Source organism: Hypomesus transpacificus, chromosome 6, assembly GCF_021917145.1.
Source record: "Hypomesus transpacificus isolate Combined female chromosome 6, fHypTra1, whole genome shotgun sequence".
In the NCBI taxonomy this organism is placed as follows: domain Eukaryota; kingdom Metazoa; phylum Chordata; class Actinopteri; order Osmeriformes; family Osmeridae; genus Hypomesus; species Hypomesus transpacificus.
This window is the reverse complement of record NC_061065.1, coordinates 12593039-12611393: the sequence shown is the minus strand read 5'-3', so window position 1 is coordinate 12611393 and position 18355 is coordinate 12593039. Positions and strand designations below refer to the sequence as shown.

Here is an 18355-nt window from a genome sequence, read left to right as displayed (position 1 = left end):
AAATTAATTAGTTATTCTCTATACTGGTAATAAGGAATTGAATAACTTCAGTAGGCCTAATATTTTTCAAAATTCAACGTAGACTATATATTTTTTTTAGATGTCAGATTACTTATTGATGACAAGTCAAAAACATATCCTGTTTTTAACCTCCTTAAAACCCAACGTGAGGAATACTCCTGCTGATGGGTGAACACTCTTTTAACGTTAGTATAATATTGTTGTTCTATTATTACAATAAGTAGGCATGTAGTAATAGTCTGCAGGCTATATTCGTTAATGTTCATTAACATAGTCTATAATTCGTGTGTACTATGGCTATCAATAGGCCTAGCAGTAATCTAATATTAGGCAATAAACACACAAATGACAACCATAGGTTACTTTACCTCCTAAAAGGAAGGCTAGTGTTATTTTGGTAAAGCATAGCCTACATTTACTGTCGAATTCTCTTTGGTCTGTCATGTTTCGATTGAGGACTGTAGGCTAGCCTATTGTGTGGGAGTTATTATCTAAATTCAGTTAGACACAGACTAAACCTGCAACAAATTATGCTGGTTTGCCTGGAGTTCAGGGTCTAATCCTGCTGATTGGATATTTTACGATCCAATGAGTCCTGGATGAAATCATCATGACAAGGATGGGATAGAGCCTTGAAAGTGGGTTCCAGTGAAAGTAACAGTGTAGCCAATGCTTTTCTGGAAATATGTTTATACGTGGTATATGGTAGGCTTTTTTCAACACACACTTTTGTTATCTTGTTAAAAAAAATATTTGGTATGTGTCTCAAACGACTTAAACAGCGGTGTTATATTTTCGTAAATTTTAACCAATCAAAACTGTTGACCAAATATGAATTTAATTTGATCAACTATTACGGAAACATTTGACCATTGTGTTGACTGTGGAATTGGACGCACAATCGCTCTCACTCAGTGATTGGCTGACGAGAAGTGACCCCTGGCGCGATGAACCTGTTGGATAAAAAGGGAATTTCTGGAGGGAGAATAGCAGTGTGGGTTGGTGATTGCACCAGGGACTAGCTAGTGTTGGAAAAACTAATCGGGGAATACCATCAGACACCATGACAGGCAAAGAAGGCACGGTTTTTTCTGAATCTTTGAATAAACAGAAAATGGCCTCACCCGCAAATCATGGGGGACCGCAGCCTTTAAAGATCGGGTCTACGACGCACAGGTGCACAGGTTTCGGGATACAAGAGATTCTTGGATTGAACAAGGAACCGTCTGCCCCCCCGCGCCGTCCGTTGGAATCTCTACCGCCCAGGGCGCACCTGCTGGCCTCTAGGTCGGCTCTTGGTCCAGGGGGCGTCGGGGTTGGTATGGGAATAATTGGACCAGGCGGTATACATTCGTTTTACAGCCAGCCTGCGTTTCTTGAAGTGTTATCGGAGGCGCAAAACGTTCACCTGCAGCCGCTCAACAGGGCTATGGGACAGCTGGATGCCCATCACTCCGCCAGCTCCGGTAACACACCACATACTTTATATATTACATGTATATTAGAAGGAAAACTGATATTTAATTTAAAAAAAAGAAATACACACTAATAAAATATATATATTAGTCCCATAACTGATAGGGTAGGCCTAACCTTAATGTTAATTCACGTAGCCTAATACACTTTCGTTTTGGACGACGAAAAAAAAAGCTTATAGGCAAATTAAACAATGTTTTTAGAATTCTGTTATAGCTTTTAGTTTATCTTTATCAAATAGGATAAGCTACTATGAAAATGGTGCTGAATTCGGAAGACCTAACATATGGCAATGCTATAAATTGTATCATAGGCGTGCATCTTACACTGATGTTTATTTCCAGACTCAGACGAAGTATCTTCCAGTGAAAAGAATTTTTCTAAATCTTCAATGTGCCAGAGCAAGAAAAGAAAGAAAAGACGCCACAGGTAAAACATTTAATATTAAGCAGTAGCCTATTCTTGTTGGGATGTTGTTGTTGCTACACTGTGTCTAACCACTGCAATACTGTAAGAACTGTGATTATCTGCAGTCCTTGCCGACTATGCACTATTTGCAGGCTATTTTGTTTGTGATGAAAGTGTCGGCTTAATGAATAAAATAAATGTAATAGCTGTAATAATGCAATAATTTGTGTTAGGCTCTTCCTTTTGTATTTTATAATATGATGACCGTATTCAACGACAATTCATGAAGGCCAAGCCTTTCGAAACAATATTCAAGGTAGTGCAAGCGGAAATTCGATCATACATTTAATCGTATAGGCCTACCCAAATATCCCAAAAGAGTTCTAGAAATAGCCAAAATTACTTTTGATTTATTTAGCGTTTGCCTTCGTGACATATAGGCTACTATTCTGGTTTGGTAGTGTATAAAAAAAATCTGATAATTCAAATGCATAATCAGAGACCAATTCAGTATTTGGACAACATCAATACAACAAAACATAAATTGGCATACAAATAATTGTAGCCTACTCTGTTAATTACACACGTTTCAAACAAGACATTATATCAAATAGTCAGAAATTGCCTGTCAATTCTAAAGTAATCTATAGTCTTTGGGGTTTGTAATTATTACTTGTGTTATTAAAGTGAACCCTACAAATGTTGTTGCTCATCCACTTGCTATATGCTATACATTTTTGGCCTATTTTAATTGAGCATCAGATCAGCTGAAGGTTAGAATTGAATATGGAATAGGAAAATAAAAGGGGCATGAAGAGGCAAAAGTGTGGAACAAAAAATCATGTGAAGACAAAAGCATTAAGGTTTCTATTTTCTACAACTTCAACAGGACCATTTTTACATCTTATCAGCTGGAGGAGTTGGAGAAAGCTTTCAATGAAGCCCACTACCCAGATGTCTATGCAAGAGAGATGTTATCGATGAAGACAGAGCTACCTGAGGACAGGATACAGGTATTTCATCTGCATTTGCTTTTCTGTGTGGATGTGTCTGTATATCTGTGTGCAAGGAGCAATATCACAGTACATTATTCGTGTGTAACAATGTATTAATACTTCAAAGTAGTTATTTCATGGTCCCGCATTATATTACATTTCTATTCAAACGAATGGCAAAGGGAAAAAAATGGAAGATGTAGATTTTTTTGCCATCATTACGTCTTTTAATGTTTCTAGCAATGCATTTTGGTATATTTGATATAACATAACATCATCATCCTTTGGTCTGTTGAGTTCTCTCTAATATCTACAAACAACACCATCTAAAATATGTCATCACTGTAGTCTGTAATCTTCCGCCATACTTAAATAACCAAGTGAAGGAAAATCACAAATATGTGCAGCAAAAAAAAAGAAAAGATACCCTGCATTAGCCAACAAATACAGTACACACTTTGAAATAAAACAAGAAAAAAAGAAAAAAAGAAAGAAAGAAATTAAGCTTTAAGGACAGTCAGATTGAATGAACATCAGGCCGGAAGAGAGACAGTTAAGGAAGAAGAGTTGACAGACAGACAGACAGACAGACACTGTGACCAGACAGACAGATCCCGATCTTCACACTACCAAAAATTAACACCCAATTTACTCATCCAGAGTAATTAGTCGAATCAGAAGAGCCTGCCACCTTTCCCCTGGGGAGTCAGGCAGGCTTGAGGAGCCGAAAATGAAATGATAACTACATTGAAATTAATTAGCATGGGTCAATGGCAAAGGACTCTCCTGGGCTCAAACCGATTTAATTTCCCGTGATATTTGAAGAGCCTGTCGCCCATCGATTGGGCCTGGAAATTAACTTATTTTTCAATCAGCCTGCCTGCACCCCAGAGGTCACCTCTCTCTCAGCCCTGCACACATGCCCGTGCTCACGCCCGCACACACATTCAAGATGCGGACACACACACAAGCACTCGCACATACTTACGCAGAAACAGTTGTCATGCTCACACACACACACACACCCCCCCACAGACACACACACACACACACACGCATGCACACACACCACTGCCTTCCAAGTGTTGCTGGAGAGAGAGGCCTCATCAGAGGCCTCTCTCTATGAGATTGAGGTTATCATCAAATCTACCTGAAAAGCTTTCCACGATTGGCTTTGATGGTTTTTAATTTCATTCTCTGTGCCCGCTGCCCCCCACCGCTCACCGCATCCTCCCCTCACTCACACAAGCACACATAAAACCCCATCATCCGCCTCCTTGGCCACCCTCTCTTGCTCGTCTCCCCCCCCCTCACCTCCTCATCTATATGCACATGGAATTTTAAGGCTGGGAGGCTATTACTTGGCAAAGCACTCACACTGTGGAAATCAATTTAGGCACTTGAGGAGCTAGGGGGAGGGGAGGTCTAACAAACTCCCTCTCCTCTCTCTTTCACAGAGACACACACATACATACGCACAACCAACCTTTCTGCGGAGTAAACGCTATAACCAGTGGCAGTCCTAGCACATTGCCCCCCCGGGCAAGGTTTTCCCCTGCTTTCATTGATTAATAGGTAGTCCATTGAGTCTTATTATCTTCAAGGTGGGAATGTTATGCATGAAATTACTTTTACATTTACATTTAGTCATTTAGCAGACACTCTTATCCAGAGCCGACTTACAGTAAGTACAGGGACATACCCCCGAGGCAAGTAGGGTGAAGTGCCTTGCCCAAGGACACAACGTCATCTGGTACGGCCGGGAATCAAACTGGCAACCTTCAGATTACTAGCCCGATTCCCTAACCGCTCAGCCACCTGACTCCCAGGTGGATATAGAATCACTAGATATAGAATCACTCCCATATAGAATCCCTTTTCAACCTTTTACATCCAACTTCACTAAAACTAATCACAGATCATCCCATGTTTTCCGATTAAACGTTGAAATCCCTCAATTTCATTTAGAAGACAGGTAAGCAATGTGCTTTTCAGTTTTTTTAGGTTGTTCAATCTCCCATGTCACTCTCCTGGTAGGTTTGGTTCCAGAACAGACGAGCCAAGTGGAGAAAGAGAGAGAAGTGCTGGGGTCGTAGTAGTGTCATGGCCGAGTACGGACTGTACGGTGCTATGGTTCGCCACTCCATCCCCCTCCCAGAGTCCATCCTAAAGTCAGCCAAGGACGGCATCATGGACTCCTGCGCCCCCTGGCTGCTAGGTAAGGAACTGCACCCGTGACACCTGATTGCTTTGGCAAGGGGGAAAGAAACACATCCATCCACCAATTCACTTTAACTTGACTTGAAAATGTCATTTAAATACAGGATTTTAAGATGTCGCTAGAGAATGATTTTTTACATGGGTTTCTTTCATTATGCCATTGCATCTACACCATGGATCAGGTAAAAGAACGAGCATAGGATCATTTTATTTTTTGGCTCCAAAATACAGCTGTGATCTCTGACCCTCTGTAACCCCACTGCTTATTAGGAGCCAATAAAAAGGCGGCTCTGTCAATGATAGGGGTTAATCGATAGGGTGATAATCCCACTTTATCAGAAGGGTTTAAATAAAAGCCTCTCTTGGCCGTCACATCTGTCAATAGATTAGCATAAATCTATGAGAGGGTGACTGTTATTGAAAAAGAAGCAAGTATCAGCAGCATAGGCGCATAGTGTAGCGGTTCACACCAACAACGACAACTAGAACCATCAACACAGACACACATGAACACAATTCTATTTCTACCGTTTGCATTTTATGATGGAGGTCATCAGCCCAGAAGCAAAAACACTGTGACGCCTGGGTTTCCAGCGTTGTTGTTTGCAGGTGTGGACACCTATTTTGTGTGGAATGTATCCTAACCGGAATCTCTACGTTTTTTGACAGGTATGCACAAGAAGTCCATGGACACGACAGTCCCCACGTCTCCAGGGAAACCAGACACACCACAACCCCCTGCCAGAGAGAGAGTGGTGGAGCGAGAGATGGAAGAAGAGGAGGAGAGAAGGAAGGATTCCAGGTCACCCATATCCAAAGAGGAACTGAGGGAGAATAGCATAGCCGCACTCAGGGCAAAGGCCCAGGAGCACAGTGCTAAAATGCTGGGGACAGTTTCTGGGGACGGACCCTTGATGGAGACAGAGGAACTGGACAAACATACAGGACAGAAGAAGACAGCTGAGGCAAAGAAGAAGTAAAAAGACATTATACAAATTGCTGCTTTTAAAAGACTGTAAGGCCTAGTTTTGTTGCAGTGCCTTTCATGTATAATAAAGTGATCTCTCATTGACATTGTAAGACACTCCACAATCTGGGTTTAGCTTTGATCCCAGAATGATCTACTGTGGTCATGTTATTTACAAATGATAATTATATAGGGAACATTTAAAATGCAAATGTATGTAATAACTGGTTTAACAAGTGGCAGCTACTTGCTTTTTGCAACACAATATTTTATATTATAAATCGACTGACCTAAAATTAGCAGACCACATTGCAGACTATACATGGAGTCAAAACAAGAATTTGAGCAAACAAGAAAATTAATCAAGCCTTTGTGAGTGCTTTTCATTTGACCTCAGATGTATATATTGTAAGTATTGAAAATGAAATATAGCTAAGTTCATATACACAGTTCACTGACTGATACAATGTGTTTTGTCCCTGTTTCTGTAAAATAATAGTAAGATCAGTGGCTGTTATTCTGATTTTCCATCTTATTATAGATTCTTTTTTTGATGTGCCCACACATCCACTCACACACATGTTTACGCAACATCCCAATCAAATAATAAATGGTCGAAAATAAAAAAACTAATATGAATTTCATTTTAATAGCGGCTAGAAAACAGTAAAAACTCAATACAGCTCAGTTTGCGCAATCAGGATCATGATTTTTTTTTAAATCGTCGGCCCACATTGTTTAGCGACTCCCCTTTAAACGCATCAACCATTCCGTTCACTCTGAAGATGTTGTAAAGTTCCCCGAGTTCTTGTCAACAGATGATTTTCAATGTATGATTATTTTTATTTTTTTTACGAGATTGGCTTTTAGGTAGGCTGATTTTGGCCGTTTTGGTCGCTTTATGGCAACATAAGTTTAATGATGTGGAAGATCTGGAGATGCTACTCATCGACTTTGAATTATTTATTTAATCGACAACGAGTTTTAAAAAGCAAACTTTTGGGCAGGAACTATAATATAGCAGCATGTATGCCAGAGGCAGCTGGATTTTTAGGTGTAAACGACCATACGGGACTGCACGAGTTTTCTGTCATCGAATGTGACAGGTTTTGGGGCGCAGTTGCGCGTCAACGGCTCTCCTGGATAAGTGCCTTTTCCTCCGTTCAGAACTGTGATTTGGCTCAAGGCAATATAAAGTGGTTCGAGGGGGGGAAGATAAATGTATCTGGTAAGGTTACATTTTTTCCAAACTAACTAAAGTCTTTACATGCTTTGTTTATAACAACATGCTATTATTGGAGGGAAAAATGCAAGAGTAGCCCATATCCCATGGAATATTCAAGATTCAAGATTCATATTAGTATTACAGTAGGAAAACTTCGTTATAGTTGGAGGGATGGTACTGATCCAATTTGTCATGACATGAAAACCCTTCTTGTTATAGGGTTAGGGCTAGGAGACAAAGACTCGCTTCCAAGGTCAAAAAAAACGTTTATAGAAAGCATGCACTGTGTTCAAACAATTAAGCTATAAATCCCTTCCAGTTCAAGTTCAAGTCTTTTATTTGTCAGGTACACAGAATAACACAAGGTAAGACTGGGCACTGAAATTCTTAAGACAAGACAACGCAAGCACCTGGCATAACATAACATATAAGTACACGGAACACAATTTATTACATCAATGCTAAATTATGTGTGAGTATGATGTGTGAGAGTATGATGGTGAATATAAGAGAATGTGATACTGAGTGTGAGAAAGAATTAGGCTATGGTGTGTGAGAGGCGAATAATTAATTTTGTCCTACAAGGGCTCTCATACTTGTCAATGAATGCGTGTGTGCCTCAGTAAACTGCTTGGACAGACATGTACACACCTGCCCAGAAAGAGTTGCCCTGATCTGGGAGAGAGACGAACCAGGGTCTGAGGTCAAGGTTACCTACAGGTTAGAAAATAGCCTATTTTATCAAGGTCACATGACATGAACAAATAGTACAGCTAAACATATGTTGTTCTTATTTTCTAGCATGATTGTGTGTTTCACCATGACCAATTCCTAACCTAATACAACATGTTCTTTCGAATAGAATAATCAAACTCCCCCAAAAAACATTTGTGCAATTCCTCCCCACAGACAGCTGTTGGACCTGACATGTCGCCTGGCCAACTTGCTGAAGAGGCAAGGGGTGTGTCGGGGGGACTGTGTCACCCTCTATATGCCCCCCTGCCCCCTGGCAGTGGCCTCCATGTTGGCCTGTGCCCGTATCGGTGCTGCCCACAATGTGGTGTTTGCAGGTTTCAGTGCCGAGGCCTTGGCTGATCGAATCAGAGATGGTGAGGCTGTCTGGATGGTAGAGGGCCACTGACATATAGAATCTAAGACAAAAATGAAAGACAAGATGATTTAAAGCACCGCCATTAAATTGATTATTTCAATACCAAGATTGTGACAGCGGTGTCAAATCAAGGGTATTTTTATCGGAAGCGTTTTACAAGTACACATGTAGGCAACTCATTTTTTTATTTTTAATACACACTGTGTCAATAGGACTCTAAATGACCTCACAAATGATTTAAAAATGAGAAGGACTTTCCCAAGTGACCAGTGGGTAATGATTGGTTAGATCAAAGCTTTGGGCTACTTGATTGACTGGGTGAGCTTTTTATAGATTTTTCACCAAGAGTAGGATTTTATGTTTCGTGTCCTCACTCACCTGATGAAGCAAAGGTCAGGTTTCCCTAATCCTGCACTAAGATCGAGATTAAATAAAGGTTGGATCAGGTCTCTTTTCATGCTGTAACGAAAGTATAAGCTAAAATTCAATTGAAAGTAGCCCAAATAAGATCACAGTCTAGTGTTTACCTAGAATTAAAAAGTCTCCACAGCTAACAGTCAATTTGCTCAACTATTGTTCCAGCCCAGTCTAGCACAGTCATCACGGTCAACCAGGGAGTAAGAGGCGGCAAAGTCACAGACTTGAAGAAGACTGTGGATGCAGCCGTCCAAAACTGCCCCTCGGTCCGGCAGGTGCTTGTTGCCATGAGAACAGAGAACCCAGTCATCATGACGGATAGAGACATTCCCCTGGAGGAGGTAAACCCATTAACATCCAGTAATACTTCTACATAATGGGGGTATTATTATTGGACTCACAAGTTTTAGGCCTGAATAGTTTACAATAACCTTTTTTAATCAAATAGTATATGGATAATTTCAGTTAACCGTCGATTGTGCAATTGTGATTACCTTGTTCAAGTCCGACATTTCATTTGTAATGTAGAAAACATGTACCAACTGCATATGCAGCACAATGTACACTCTTGCATGTTGGTATTCTGACAAGGCTGTATTAAGACTCAAAATGGCTGACTTGTTGGAGCCTCTGTAGGAGATGATGAAGGAGGATGTGGTGTGTGAGCCTGTTGCCCTGGACAGTGAGGAAGTGCTGTTCCTGCTGTACACATCTGGAAGCACAGGGAAGCCCAAGGGCCTGGTCCACACCCAGGCTGGGTACCTGCTATACGCCTCACTCACTCACAGGGTGAGCCTTATCTGCTATTCCTCTCCTACAGTTTTGAGGTCTGGGGGAGGAAAAGAGAGAGAGGGCATATCTCAATTCAAAAGGGGTCATTGCAAAACAGTTTCTTGAAACTTGTACAAAAGCAAGTTTTGATTGGAGCCTTGCACTATGTGTACTTTTAGAAAGGTCATGGTGTGGTAATTTTGTTGTGACACTCACTAGGAAGTTACTGAGTAACAATTTGTCACACTCTACCCTTCCAACAAAGATGTCTTTGGGGAAAGAAATTTGCCTAAGCTTGGTGAACCCTCTCAAGAGGTTAAATAATTTGAATGTTGGTAACTTTGGTTATCTATTTAGGATAATATATATTAATTTATTGTTCAAAATGGTTATTTAGTTGTTACACAATGGAAAAATATAAGATCCTCCAAATTCCTTCAAGGGTAACAAAGGATTTTAAGTGTAAAATGTTATTACATATTCTGCAGTCAAAGTTAAAAACTCAAAAAGTCAAGACAAATTGGATGTCATTATTTAAAAAAAAATCCTACCAAGACGAGAAATAACATACTCTGTCTTTGCTTCCCTGTTTTCTTCTTCAGTATGTCTTCAACTACCACGATGGAGATGTGTTTGGCTGTGTGGCAGATATTGGCTGGATAACGGGGCACAGTTATGTCGTCTATGGGCCTCTCTCCAACGGAGGAACCACGGTGCTGTTTGAAAGCACACCAGTATACCCGGACCCAGGTGAGAACATGAGCCTAGTTGAGGGTGACGTTAGTGCTGAATACACAATATTTGGCGATCCTTTTACATTAATGTTACATACCTACCATGTAACTATATAGTAATACTTTCACAAAAACATTGTTGGTTGTAGGAATTGCAGTTAACTAGCAATCCCTAGTAATACCTAGTAAGTAACAACATTAGCAGTGACATAGGACTTGTAATGTAGTTACAGGTCATTACTGTTTATCAGTTATTATCAGTAACAAGTTATTACACAAGTGAAACTTGGGTTGGGCTTTCCAGAGTTAAGTGGATGTCAATATTGATCTTGTTTGTACACAAACTTCAACTGCCCCTTTACAACATCCACTAATCTCTTGCATCCCTTCCCCATTGCGGGCCTATAACACTTTTGTAATAACCAATACGTCAACTCTTAATACCATACTTAGTTTAACTGGAAGCTAATATAACCTTGATGTAAAGTGTTGCACAATATTTCATAGATGATCTGATGTAAAAGTGTTCACATTTCATTTCATAATAATCATTTTTTTTTAATGCATTCTTATAAAGCACATCCTCAAAACTAAAGGTTTCTACAGTGTTCTTTGAAAACGTCTCTTGCTTTGGGAGTAGCTCTCCATGACATGCACGTGACCCAACAATCCTTTCCCCTAAATTTAGCCCCTTTGTTTATATTCACTATAGGCCCTCTGTCCTTGGTGGTGATTTAACATGCTTCTTACACGCAACATAACCATGTAACACAGGTGTTTCCAACCATTTTCCTGGAGAGCTACTACTCCTGTAGGTTTATTCTCCAATCCCTGTTGTAACTAACCTGATTCAACAAATATATTACAACATACTATAACAAATATTAGAATTTGATAAGCTAAATCTACAGGAAGGTAGCTTTCCAAAAATAGTCAGACACTCGTGAAATAAGATGTTTTTAACCTGCTGTTTGCTGGTTTTCATATGTTGACCGAAATTAAGCCCAAATAATGATCCAGTCTCTCTTATGGGGTTTGCAGGGAGATACTGGGAGATGGTTCAGAGACTCAAGGTCAACCAGTTTTATGGCGCCCCCACAGCTATCCGCCTGCTGTTGAAGTACGGGGATGAATGGGTACAGAAATACGACCGCTCCTCGCTCAAAATCCTGGGCTCTGGTATGCCAAACATCAGAGGCTGTCTTAGATCAAAATGTCCTCTGCAAGCCACCCCGTTCTGTCTTTCCACTGTACTCACTGTACTGAACATCGATGGCAGCATGCTAAGTTAGCGCCATGTTGTTAGCGTCATGTTGAAAATAGGTTGTGTGAGGGTTGAAAGCAGGTATTTTTCACTTAGGAGTCAGGACTCAGGAGAACCTTGTGACCTAAAGGAGCTGATCCACATAGCTGAGCCTAACTGCCTAGCCACTGTAGAGGGTGCATAGTTTCCAGTAAACTGTAAAAAAGAATGATGGAAGGGTACTTCATGTGTTGGATGTTTGAAGGTGACAATGCTATGTACTCAGGACTTCACTTCTTAACCTGATTCTGTACATGTCGACACGCACAGTATATCTCTGATGCGCTGCTAGATGATTACCCTTCACATTCCATTCTGCTGGCTTCACATGTTCCATACTTTCCCTAGAGGTCAACGGGAACTTGTCGCCCTCATTATGTAGGGGATCGCCACACATGTTAGAATACCAGAATAGCCCCCCGCCCAAACACACACACCCTCTGACAAACAACGCCCATTGCCAGTTTCCGATAAACTCCTCCCTGTTTCCTTTGCCAGTGGGAGAGCCAATCAACAGAGAGGCTTGGGACTGGTACCACCGCGTGGTAGGGGACGGCCGATGTCCCGTGGTGGACACCTGGTGGCAGACAGGTAACTGGGATCCTCACCCTACTGTCTTCATTACATTGGACCTTTTCATCTTGTGTTCACTTAGCAGACACTTTCATCCAAAGCAATGCAACATCCAAAATAGTGCATGTAGCAAGTACAGCAGAAGATCAAGGATTAGATATGTATAGTTCTTTAGTATTCCGGCGGTCAGACTCAAGGAACGGTCTATATTTACTTAGCCACATCCTCAAAGTAACTAAATCTCAGTTACCAGGCACAATGAACAAAAATAATACTATAGTGGAACAATAATATCACACTTACTTAATTACAGTGTAACAACAACATTTAAATCACAGCAGTGCATAGGACAATGCAACAAAATCTATGGCATGAAATAAATGGAAGGTCAAACATTTTAGTGGGTATGCCACGTCATTCCAAGACCTTGTGTTATAGAATATTAGCTAGGCGGCTTAAACTCTGCATTTGGATCTGTTATTAATAGAGCAGGATCTGGTCCACCGACAGCATAAACACAATCCATGTAAAGAAATGGAGAGTTCATGAACTTTCTAGAAGGGAGCTTCAGCAAGCAGGGGAATAGAGACTAAAAGTCTTAAAGGGGAGAGTAGCCCATTCCTCCCACCAAGAAAGGAATGACAGTATTTTATAATAGACCCCTCCCCTACACACACACACACACACACACACACACCACACACACACATGTATATAAATATATTACTCTCTTGCACACGTCCACATCCCGTTACAAGCCATTAGAACACTGGAATGGATTTTTTCCATCTCTTCCTGATTCCTTCAAACCATCTGTTTTCTCATTTAGTTTGTTATCTGCAGCACAAGAAAAGCTGAACTGTGGCAAGATTTTAATAAAAATCTCTTCTCAATATCATTTTCATTGTGAGGGTGAACTTGCAATTCAGATAATATCTTTGTAGTCTGTTTCCTATAAATTGCTCTCCCGTTGCCCACACATGCAGTCATCCACTAAATGGCTGTATACTGCTGTAGATGCTGTACACGTTGAAAAAGCTGTTGCTTGATAAATTGACAGACTGGCTGCACAGGCTGCCCTCTCTCCCCTTTCTCCCCTCTCCTCTCTCTCTCTCTCTCTCTCTCTCTCTCTCTCTCTCTCTCTCTCTCCATGGTAGAGAACAGACAGGAGATGCAGTAAGTCTGTATAATGGAGTATGAATAATGGCTACCCCTGTCTCTGAAAGGCTTGCTTCCTTTGGAATTGTGGTGATGAAAGACAAATGCAGGGTACAACTCACACATTTTGATATTAGTACAGTATTATTGTCCTGTTATGTCAGCACAAACATAATTGCTGGTCTGTAACCAATATTCATCTACCAAAGATGTTTAGCAGGGAGTATAACTGCAGGTTTTAAAGCTGATTTCCCTGATAAATAGATTATAGAGGAGGTAACATGCATGTTGACCCTATATATGTCAGCCACAATCCCGACAAATTAGACTCATTTGGTAATTACAAAATCCACCAAAAGAATGTTAATTAACATGGGAGTGGCAAATACTCATAATTAAACATGCGTGAGTCAAGCATTACAGACACAGATATGACCCAAATACCCTACTTCAGAAAGAGAATTATATTGTTGTTATTTCGTTATGTTTTTTGTCTTTTCCGCCATTCCAATTAGTGAGTAAATGGCATTATTGATAATTGCCGGCAGTTTGATCTGTCCAAAAGTAGCCCATTAGAGGATAAATCAGAGATTTTGACCGGCCGTTGGCACTGCGCCCCCTTGTCGGATCATCCCTGGTGTCCTACTTACGGCCGGCACACTCAGCTTGTGCCACCGTCCCCAGATTACCATTGGGTCCCAGCGAGCGAATCATACCTAATTGTGTTGAATTTACTCAATGCGGCCGTGATGCGTCTCATCAAACATCTGTAGTGAGGCTCTGGGGGCTTATGAACGGTTTATTTCCCAGATTTCTTCCACGCATGGCCAAATGTTTTGTCACTTTCTCTGCTATCCTTTGTTTGCTTTGTGTTCCCTTAAGCAGCTCTTGAGAGAAAGGTCATTGAGTCTGATCATGTATCTCCCCAGCATCTGCCTTCATCTATTCACCTCTGAAAGCTAATGCTAAAAAAGAACAACATGAGGGATCATTTTCCACTACTGAATCACGTGTATTTTTCTGGTCTTCCAGAGACAGGAGGGATCTGTATCTCTCCTAGACCTTCAGACCCGGATGCAGAGATCGTTCCGGGCATGGCCATGCGGCCCTTCTTCGGGATCAAGCCGGCGCTCATGGATAGCGAGGTGGCGTGCCCTTCACACAGGGGAGGGTCCCTGCACTCACACACACACACCCACACAAAGACAAACACACACCAACAGGGGCCTCGGGACGAGGCTGTAAACAGGCACCAGCTGGATCACTTTTGATACCAGCTCCAACCCAACCCCCCACTTTTCCGACAACAGACACTCGGGGCCCGTGCCAACTGCCCTATTAAAAACCTGTAGTCCACCGGATGGCCGACGGGTTGCTTTTGCTCCCAGAAGAGGCACAGATTGGTCCAACAGTTGGAGTGGTCTCTGAGCTGATCTCCCCTCTCTGTTTCTCTCTCGCTCTCGCTGTCTCCCGCTAAGAGGCCGAACACTCCCTCGATCTGATAATCTGTATTAAGAGGGCTACAGCTGTGCCTGTTTTGAAGGACTTTAAGTAGCACTGTGTACCATTTGACAACGTTTGAAAGTGGTTGGCAAACGGAGGAAGACACAAATGTTGTTGACGACAGACTGGGTCATAAATATCTTGACATTTGAATTTAAAGATTGGCATTATCACGGTGATGTAGCCACTGTTTTCCCCACACATTCTACTCTTGTGCGCGGTCATCTACGTACATAACGCTTCCCGTTTTTTACCAACCATTGTGGGGGTCAAATCATTAATCATGTAGTTGTACAGCTTCTACATCAGCAAGGAATACAACAACATTTCCCACATGTCTGTGGAGAAACAATTGGCCATACTGTATAGGGTTAGGGTTAGTCCAATAGAACTCCTTTATTCAAGGACATTTCTTACAAATTCACCACAACCGACATGGGGCAACGTTTTCAAATGTAAATCCAATTGAATCCAGTCATGCTGGATCAATATCAATATTAGTGGTGGGCTGTTGTTTTCAGGGTAAGGTGATCAGTGCCAACGATGCATCAGGAGCACTGTGTATAAGTCAGGCCTGGCCTGGCATGGCTCGCACTATCCACAACGACCACCAGAGATTCACCGAGACCTACTGCCAGCCCTACCCAGGTATGGTAAGAGACGGTTGGACTTGATTTCAATGAGTGACCCTAGGTACTCCATAGATGATCCACTCACTGTTTTCCATGCCAAGCCCTAACCAGTGTAGCCCATCACAGTTTGTAGTTATTAAACATTTGTAGATGATCTATCAGGCCACCATGAAATACTTTTGATCAAGGTTACAATAGGTACATGACAATAAATGGTATAAACTGTATAGGGAAGGTAAGTGGATGTTGTAAAGGGGTTGAAGGTTGTATTGAAAATAAGATCAAAGCCCAACCCAGACATCCCAAGTCTCCCAGAAGGTGCGGGAGTCTCCCGCATTTCAAAAGCGGCTCCCTGACACCCGCAAATGCTACACAATCTCCTGGAAATCTGGGATTTTGTATTTTGAGCGAGCGAGAGACTGTCAAATGGTCATTTCTGGTAGAGATATGTGCATAACATAGCATGACAGCGTCTCGGGAGGGGGGGGGGGGTGTACGTGCTGGTTGAGGGGGTACTTCATGCCTCCGGATTGCGTCCCGGGGGGGGGGGGGGGGGGGGGGAGTCTCTGCAGGTTGGGATGTCTGCCAACCTCCCCCATACCAAGTTTCCCTTGTACCACAAACTGTAATGAAGTGTTTCTGTAGGAAATGCCTTGTTCTACGCTCCGAACTCCAACAGCTCTACACCCACAGGTTACTTCTTCACCGGTGACGGCGCTTACCGCTCCAAGGAGGGATACTATCAGATCATTGGTCGTCTTGATGATGTCATCAACGTGAGCGGCCACAGGATAGGGACTGCTGAGCTGGAGGATGTTGTGGTACGTACCGCGCCTGGTTAGCTGCAGACCATTGTAGGAGTAAAACAAATAAGAAAGTCCCTGCACGGGTTGAACAGGTCTTTCTTGAAAAAGAGATTGATCTCAATGAGAATAACCTGTATTGGTTAAGTAAATAAAAGTTTAAGCATTATGTCAATTGCGGTCAGTATAGATGGTTAAGCATAGATCGATCCTGCTCCAGTTATAACGGGTTATAGATAAGTTGAACATGAATGGTCGGAAAAAATGTGAGAGAAACAGTCCAGTTGGACAGGTAGTTGTCATTCTCGGAATATTCTCTTTTAGAACCAGTGCCCTGGAGTAGCTGAGTCTGCAGTCATTGGTTACTCCCATGACATCAAAGGTCAAGGTAAGTTTCGGCACCTTTCAGCGAAACCATTAAGTCATTGAAACCGTTCAACCAGTTCCTTGAAGTAAATGATTCCTGTTTATAGTTTAAGGGAGAACCTAACCACTTTGTGGTTACAGGGGTGTATGCATTTGTGGTGCTGAAGCAAGGAGTCGAGGTCCAAGAGGCGCTTCTGGCGCTGCGAATCACAGAGATGGTTTCCAGGAGCATAGCCAAGTATGCCTGTCCAGACTACATCCAGGTACAGTACTCTACTTTTCCCTTCTGAAATGTTTAAAACACAATTATGTTTAAGAGTTATATTTAGCCTGGTGACAACAGGGGACATGCATGAGCATGTGTGTCGAGTCATTTATTGTGTATTTATTTTCTGTGGACTTTCAGCAAGGCCGTTCAGCAAGGCCGTAATCACAATACACATCTCCCCAATATTCAAATCTGGTCAAAATGTCCCCCCCAATATATTGATATACAAATATAAATGTGCTACGCTACAACAAGCAACCACACACGCTGCCCGAAATATAATAAATAAATAAAAAAAGTCCCCCCCAATGTTGACTCCATGGCTACAGCCTTGACTTTCAGTCTTTAAGGCTCTACCTTGAGGTAATTTTCTGTCCTTACAACACAAATACCTTTAATGATTTGTTTATTTGGTAATTAAGCAATCGATCTACAGAAAAATTCACACAAGTCCACAAAATGTGCACATTGTATTCAGTTTAAGATTGATAACCTTGAGTCAAACACATTTCACACAGTTATGAATCCGTCAGGAAAGAGTTCATATTTGACAGCAGCTGGCAACAGGATTACCTCTCATATCACAGTTGAATAATCGGCTAATAAAACAATAAAACATCCCAGATAGAACTGGCCCAATAGTGACGTTCACATGAAAAGATACCTTTCTACGGCATCATTTGCTCATATTCTCATACAATACGTGTATTGTATGAATGTTTGCTGAAAGCATTACTCTCTTTACAAAGTTGTATGCACCATTCTGGTTGAGAATCAACAAAAATGATCAATAACATGACGTAGATTATGAATGACATCATGAATATATCATCCAACTATGCATCCTGGCTGCATCATGGTACGTGTCATCATGCTAAGAGTGACAGGTGTTTTAAAGGTGGTGAAGCGCTTGCCAAAGACGCGTTCAGGGAAGATCATGCGTCGGGTTCTGAGGAGTGTGGTGGAGCAGGAGACAGACAAGCTGGGTGACCTCAGCACACTGGACGACCCCACGGCCGTCCAGGAAGTCATCCAGGGTCACGAGCGTCTCCGTGGAAACAGAGAACAGCAGAAGTAGAGTGCCATTTTCTTTCTTTCCCTCTCCGTGCTTAAATGAAGCATTCCACAAAACATGATGGAAAAGGAACATATTTGTGGAAAATGTTTTGATTGACACTACATTGAGAGCTCTATTGCCTGTACTGTACTTACATTTGTATGCCTTACGGTAATTAGTATGCATGTAGTATGTTACCAGTCTCCATATAAGTAATTACTGCGTAAACGCATTATCATAATGTTGCTTCATGCATGCATAACAATGTATTTTCTTTATCATGTGGGTAATAAAGCTCCACACAAAGCACTTAAAATATCTGTCTCTGAAATGTTTCTGTACAAAGT

The 18355-nt window shown here is 41.7% G+C and overlaps 2 protein-coding genes across 2 annotated transcripts; both read left to right on the top strand.

Moving 5' to 3' along the window:
* Window positions 1-1077: 1077 nt before the first annotated feature.
* LOC124469089 (visual system homeobox 2-like) lies at window positions 1078-6100 on the top strand. Its single transcript, XM_047022179.1, has 5 exons — window positions 1078-1487; window positions 1842-1926; window positions 2795-2918; window positions 4938-5118; window positions 5790-6100. The coding sequence occupies exons 1-5, from the start codon at window positions 1085-1087 to the stop codon at window positions 6098-6100; spliced, it is 1104 nt and encodes a 367-aa protein (XP_046878135.1). The 5' UTR covers window positions 1078-1084.
* A 755-nt stretch (window positions 6101-6855) lies between these two features.
* Window positions 6856-18301, top strand: LOC124468902 (acetyl-coenzyme A synthetase 2-like, mitochondrial). Its single transcript, XM_047021936.1, has 14 exons — window positions 6856-7315; window positions 7936-8032; window positions 8222-8421; window positions 9006-9181; window positions 9477-9629; window positions 10214-10361; window positions 11387-11524; window positions 12147-12239; window positions 14412-14524; window positions 15404-15530; window positions 16208-16335; window positions 16642-16705; window positions 16825-16946; window positions 17850-18301. The coding sequence occupies exons 1-14, from the start codon at window positions 7006-7008 to the stop codon at window positions 18027-18029; spliced, it is 2049 nt and encodes a 682-aa protein (XP_046877892.1). The 5' UTR covers window positions 6856-7005; the 3' UTR covers window positions 18030-18301.
* Window positions 18302-18355: the final 54 nt, after the last annotated feature.

What these genes read in the sequence shown, in the direction of transcription:
- LOC124468902 (XM_047021936.1), top strand. Translation starts at nt 7,006, where the DNA reads ATGATGTGGAAGATCTGGAGATGCTACTCATCGACTTTGAATTATTTA. An exon ending in GGACACCTGGTGGCAGACAG is followed by an intron (nt 12,240 to 14,411) that starts GTAACTGGGATC and finishes CTGGTCTTCCAG; the next exon opens with AGACAGGAGGGATCTGTATC. An exon ending in CTACTGCCAGCCCTACCCAG is followed by an intron (nt 15,531 to 16,207) that starts GTATGGTAAGAG and finishes CTACACCCACAG; the next exon opens with GTTACTTCTTCACCGGTGAC.
- LOC124469089 (XM_047022179.1), top strand. Translation starts at nt 1,085, where the DNA reads ATGACAGGCAAAGAAGGCACGGTTTTTTCTGAATCTTTGAATAAACAG. An exon ending in CCATCACTCCGCCAGCTCCG is followed by an intron (nt 1,488 to 1,841) that starts GTAACACACCAC and finishes GTTTATTTCCAG; the next exon opens with ACTCAGACGAAGTATCTTCC. An exon ending in CTGCGCCCCCTGGCTGCTAG is followed by an intron (nt 5,119 to 5,789) that starts GTAAGGAACTGC and finishes GTTTTTTGACAG; the next exon opens with GTATGCACAAGAAGTCCATG.